Consider the following 6,000-nt stretch of genomic DNA (forward strand, 5'->3'; position numbering starts at 1 on the left):
GCAATAAAAAAAACAACAAGAGGGGTGGACCACTGCTCACACAAAGCCTGCTCACAGGTGAATGACGCAACCTGACAGGCATGAAAAAACTCACGCATGCGCATGAAGGTTCAAGCTTGGCTGATGCAATCACGTGATTCAAATCCATATAGTTTTTGAAAAAAATAAAAAGGTCGGATACCTTTCTAACAGACCTCGTAAATGCAGTACATTTACCATTCAGGTGTTACCAAGTGACATAATTCAATTAAGTTGGTTCAATTTTCTTTTTTTTTTTTGCACATTTCATTGAGAATGGGCAGGGGTGGTCTTGAAACAGGAAACATCTGCTCTGAAAACAAGCTCACTAACCACTTGCCCATTATTATTATTATTATTATCGTCCTGGAGGAAGTGATGTTTTTTTAATAAAAGCGAATCTGCACTTTAAGCCTAAAGCGACCAAGTGGGGTCATTTATGACCCCGGGCATATATTTTTGTGCACCATTTTTTAAATTTGAATATGAAAAAAGGTTTCCTATATGAATCTATTTGTCCTGCATTTGTTCATATAATTTTGCAAGGATCAGCCAATCCATGTGGCAACTATAATCCAAACCCCTCATAAGTAACCCCTTGTGCGGGGGTCACTTATGACCCCCTGAGAAGATCTATGAGATTTTTGACATAACTTCAGATGGTATTGTTATTTGCCAACTCTAATAATTATATTTTACTCTTTTGAAGGAAAGCAAAGCCAACAGACAACATTTCCAGCTTCACAAGCATTGAGACTGACTCTTGATGTCCAGAGTGAGGATGAAAAGGATGGCGGACAAATAGTGAAATAGAGTGAAATAAATATGAAGAACCCTAAAACAATCATTTATATAGAAGTGGGTTAAATAATAATAATAATTTTAAAAAATGACAAACCATTTCAACCCTGTGTAATGGTTTCAGAACTCGTGCACGTTGAGCTTGCTGATCCGTTTTAAGGGAACCCAAAAAGGAAAAGTGGGAGTGTTCGGCACATTTGCTGAGTCATGACTTGACTCCTCACACGGCAGGTTTGATTTCAAACTGCCACGCCTTGATATTAAACATGCAAATATATGAAAAATGAGGCGTAAAGCAGTTAGAAGGTGCAACATGTCGCGCTGCAGTCGGATGACTGTGAGCTGTCCTTGGTGCTGAAAGTTTATCAGAGGCAGAAATCACCCACATTAATTTAAAAAAAGTGTTTAATCTGAAATAAAGATAAGTGCAAAAAATGTATTTTGCCATTATACTGTGTTCACATGCAAAATAAGTTAGATAAAAGTTTCTCCTCGGTTATTTTGCAGACATTATGTTCACTTTCTCTAATTCCTGCAGAAGACGAGTTTAAAGTGGCACAAATAAATGACTACGTAGGGGCTTCAGTGGTCATTTAAGGCTGTGTGATCGACATTTGCTGACTTATTGGTTGTGGTGTTGGGTTGTCTGTCAGGACTGAACAGTCACAAACCTGAAGTCGCTGTATGGGTGAATAATCCAGTTCCCCGCTGATTTGACGCGCTCTTGTTCTTTCTCCACGGCTTTCTGACTACCAAACATTCGCAGAGAGAACTTGTTAACTCCGGGCTGAAGCATTGAACTGAACTGGCGCTGCATGTAGGTCTGGTTGCCCCTGGAGTCTCCATCATCAGGGACTATCTGAGAAGCGTCCTCGGCTTTGGTGAATGTGACTGAACTTCGGGACTGCTGGCCGGGAGTCTGCGCTTTGCTCGGAGCGTTAGAGAAGGACACTCTGGAGTCCTTTTTCTCCGTGTTTGCCGCGGTCTTGACCCCGGGAGCTTCAGCTCCTGACCCTTGCATCATCAGGGGTGCCGCGGAGGTGACCGAGCCGTCCGCGCTCGCACCCTGCTCCTCACCTGTCACTGCTCCATCCGCCTGTTTCTCATGCCTGGAGATGAGGGAGGAGAGACTTCCAGAACTGGTCGGGTCCCTTCTGCAGTCTCCGTTCTTGTTGCATATCATATCGACGGGCTCCTCGCGCGCCTCAGTACCAGCTCCACTTTTGCGCTGCGCTTCTGATGCGCCTCGGACACTACTCCTCCCTCCTCCTCCTCCTTCATCAGCAGCAGGAGGAGGAGCAGCAGCATCCCTCTGGCGTAGTGCAGTGGAAGTGACAGGTGCGCAATGATCGTCTTTCACGCGCCACACCTCGTTGTTGTTGGAGTTTTTGCGCGTAACTGCAGCGGCTCCGCCTCCTGCCGTAAGTTTCTTCATCCTGGTCCTATGAGCCGATCACAGTGGATCTTTGAGCCGAGTACTGGCTGTTTGAATGTGGGGGGCTCCTCGTCGCCTATCAACAAACGCGCACGCAGTCACTCCTTCACCTCCAGCACCTGCAGGGAGGCGCAGGAAAGACTTCAAACTCTTCTCCGTACGGCGCAACGGACGTGTTGCTATGGTTGCAAACGGGCTGTTGCTATTGTGTGTTGGAGGGAGGGATGGAAGGGGGGGCGGGGGTGGTGGTGCTGTTGTTACTGAGCTGCGATGCGCCAGACAATTCATCACACCAGGCAGTGACGTCAGAATAAAGTAAACGAGTATTACTAAACATCAACAAAACTAATACACACACGGACACAAGACACACTCATCATCAAGTCCCGCTTTTGTTTCTGCTTGCAGCTGAAATCAAACTCTATAACTGGACGTGCAGTTCATCAGTAGGTCTCCAGAAATCTGGCCCGTCTGATCTGTGATCCTGTCGGCTAAATGACTCCATCTTGTGGCACATTTAGGTGTGCACACACTCCATCTTACCTCTCTCTCTCTCTCTCTCTATATATATATAAAAGTGATGTTAATCAGTGGAGTCACCTGAGCATGGACAGCCCGCTTAAAATCACACCACAGAGTCTGGGGACTGAGATGGCCATTCCAGAACGTTGTAGTACTTGTTACTCTGCATGAATACCTTAGTTGATTTTGAGCAGTGTTTAGGGTCGGTGTCTTGTTAAAAGATTCAGCCCAGGCGCAACTTCAGCTTTGTCACTGATTCATGAACATTGTTCTCAAGAATCTGCTGATATTGACTGGAATCCATGTGACCCTCAATTTTAACAAGATTCCCAGAACCCGCCACACAGCCCCACAGCATGATGGAACCACCTCCAAATTTTACTGTAGGTAGCAAGTGTTTTTCTTGAAATGCTGTGTTCTTTTTCAGCCATGCATACCACCCCTTATGTCCAAATAACTATATTTTAGTTTCATCAGTCCACAGCACCTTATTCCAAAATGAAGCTGGCTTGTCCAAATGTGCTTTAGCATACCTCAAGCGACTCTGTTTGTGGCGCGTATGCAGAAAAGGCTTCCTCTGTATTATAGCATCATACAGCATCTCGTTGTGCAAAGTGCACTGTATAGTTGAACGATGCACAGAGACACTATCTGCAGAGAAATGTTGTAGGTCTTTGGAGCAGGTCTGTGGGTTGACTATGACTGTTCTCACCATCCTTCGCTTCAGCTTATCTGAGATTTTTCTTGGCCTGCCACTTCTGGCCTTAACTAGTACTGTGCCTGCGGTCTTCCATTTCCCCACTATGCTCCCCACAGTGGAAACTGACAGCTGATATCTCTGAGATAGCTTTTTATATCCTTCCCCTAAACCATGATGTTGAACAATCTTTGTTTTCAGGTCATTTGAGAGTTGTTTAGAGGCTCCCATGTTACCACTTATTAGAAGAGATGCAAAGAGGGAAAACATTTGCAAATGGCCACCTTAAATACCCTTTCTCATGATTGGATTTACCTGTGTATGGAGCTCAAGGGTCAATGAGCTTACCAAACCAATTTTGTGCTAAATGAATTCAAATCAATAAAATGACAAGGGTGCCCAAATCTATGCACCTGCCTAATTTTGTTTCAGTAATTAGTGCACACTTTTTGTAAATACTAGAAACTTCATTTCACTTCTCAAATATCAGTGTGTTCATCTGGTATATTATATATTTAACTGAAATTTCTGATCCAGACAACCAATGAAAATCATGAAAATTGTCAGGGGTGCCCAAACCTTTGCATACAACTGTATATTGGGGGGGGGGGTCTGAAATGATTGTGTGCCCACACAGCATTTCTGTACAATTCATTTCTGTTGTTTAATTTGTGAGATAAATAATTTTGGCAGTGCTTCCTCTCTGAACAAACAAAATCTGTTCTAGGTTAAATGTATTTCTGTACCCATTATTATCTACATAAACAATATCACCGAGGGTGTTATTTTCTGTTTCAAGTCTTGCCTGGCAAATTGATTTCTCTGTCATTCAAGCTCTGTATTGGCCAGTTGGTACAGCATGCAAAGTACTGTGCAGCTCTTGGTCGCCCTTCATTTCACCTGGCATCAGCAGAGTTCATTATTTTAGGATGGACTGGTTTTCTGGCTGCATGGTTGCCACCCAGTGCAAATTCTCATATTTGACTGTCTTTGAATAATTATAAAGGTAAAACTAAAGCATTTTGTGGGTGTAGGGGAATTTCTGTTACGTCACACCTAAATCATGTTTAGAGCTGAAATTCTACATTAATAACAATAATAATAAAAAATCCTTGGGCTGAGGACCATTGTGTCCATTTCTGAGCAAATTAGCAAAATTGTGCTTTAATAAATTAACATTTGGATTCACTGTCAGACTGTGGTATTAGATTGCATTAATTCTATCTAGTTGTGCGCAGTAGAACAGCCTTTTATAGTCATCATACACATATACAACAAAATTTGTTCTCTGCATTTGACCCATCCTAATTAGTTAGACACATTTCAACCACTAGGAGCAGTGAGCAGCCATAATCCAACATCCGGGGACCAACTCCAACTGTAGAGACGCTGCCTTGGTCAGTAAACTCTAAATAAGCATGTTAATGATAGTTGGAGGAAACCCCCCCCCCCCCCCCACACACACACACGGAAAGCAAACTCAACCTTCTTGCTCTGAGGCAGTAGTGCTAACCTATGAAGTGATGCCAAGTTTCTTGTGTTGGCCAGGATTTGAACCTAGTCCTCCTGCATGGCAAGTGAGAATTCTACCACTGAATCACCAATGCCAGTAAATTGGAAAGTTTTAATGAATTGCAGTCATTTCAGCTTCCATAGTTGAGTGGTTAGTTATCACCGTGTCCACGCCACTGTCAGTGTTTGCATGGAATTGTCAAGAAGGTACCAGGGTTTTGCTGTTGGAGCAATCACTCAAGCATTTGCAGTGGTGATGGAAAAAGATCAACTTAAATTGGCACTTTTAAGATTTGATTATGATAAACGCCAGTTACTGCAGATTATATCTAGCTAAGAAGACCTCACAAAAGTCCGAGATTGGCTTAAGGGCCCCTTCACACATAGTGCAAAGTTTGGACAAAGTGCACGCTTAGTGCACGTGACGCAGGAATGCTGTGTAAACCGTGTAATATCGTCCCTGCCTCCAACACCTCATACACCTGTTGCTACAACTATCTGCGCACACAAGTGCCTGAAAGACAAAGTGTGTGCTGTGCGAACCCATTGTACCATCGCAGCAGTTGCCGGCCAAATTCCAGGTGACATGCACGAACACCGCTCGCATGGCACTTAGAAAACGTGTGGCCAGTTGCACTCTTGGCACGACAGCAGACTGAAGACAATCACTTTCGTACTCGTAGAGAAATTTGTCTAAGTCCCACACGAGTGTGGCTTTGTTGAGTGCACTGAGATGACACTGAAGTGGCTGTGGAAATCTGTGGATCTGGACATTTCAGCTGGACACCACGTACTGTGTTTGGACAGACATGGACAAACTGCCCACTGTGACATGTCTGTCTGCTGTTATCAAGTAGACATAAAAACATATCACTGTGGCAATGTGCTGCAGCGAGCGAGCTCATGGCACACAAATGGACAGGCTGCTCCCAGGTTGAAAAGAACCATCATCTCAGAACACGCAGCAGGCGATCTCACCGTCACGTTATCCACATAAGCTCCATTTCACATGACG

The 6,000-nt window shown here is 44.0% G+C and overlaps 1 protein-coding gene across 1 annotated transcript in view; it reads right to left on the bottom strand.

The window, feature by feature from the left end:
• The window catches only part of hcn2b (hyperpolarization activated cyclic nucleotide-gated potassium channel 2b), a 162,018-nt gene extending 159,764 nt beyond the window's left edge, over window positions 1-2,254 (bottom strand). Inside the window, exon 1 of the mRNA XM_034180268.1 lies at window positions 1,491-2,254. Within this exon, the coding sequence (XP_034036159.1) occupies window positions 1,491-2,254 (764 nt within the window). The remainder of the gene's footprint in view (window positions 1-1,490) is intronic.
• Between the last annotated feature and the right edge of the window lie 3,746 nt (window positions 2,255-6,000).

Source organism: Thalassophryne amazonica, chromosome 10 (genome assembly GCF_902500255.1).
Source record: "Thalassophryne amazonica chromosome 10, fThaAma1.1, whole genome shotgun sequence".
Classification (NCBI taxonomy): Eukaryota; Metazoa; Chordata; class Actinopteri; order Batrachoidiformes; family Batrachoididae; genus Thalassophryne; species Thalassophryne amazonica.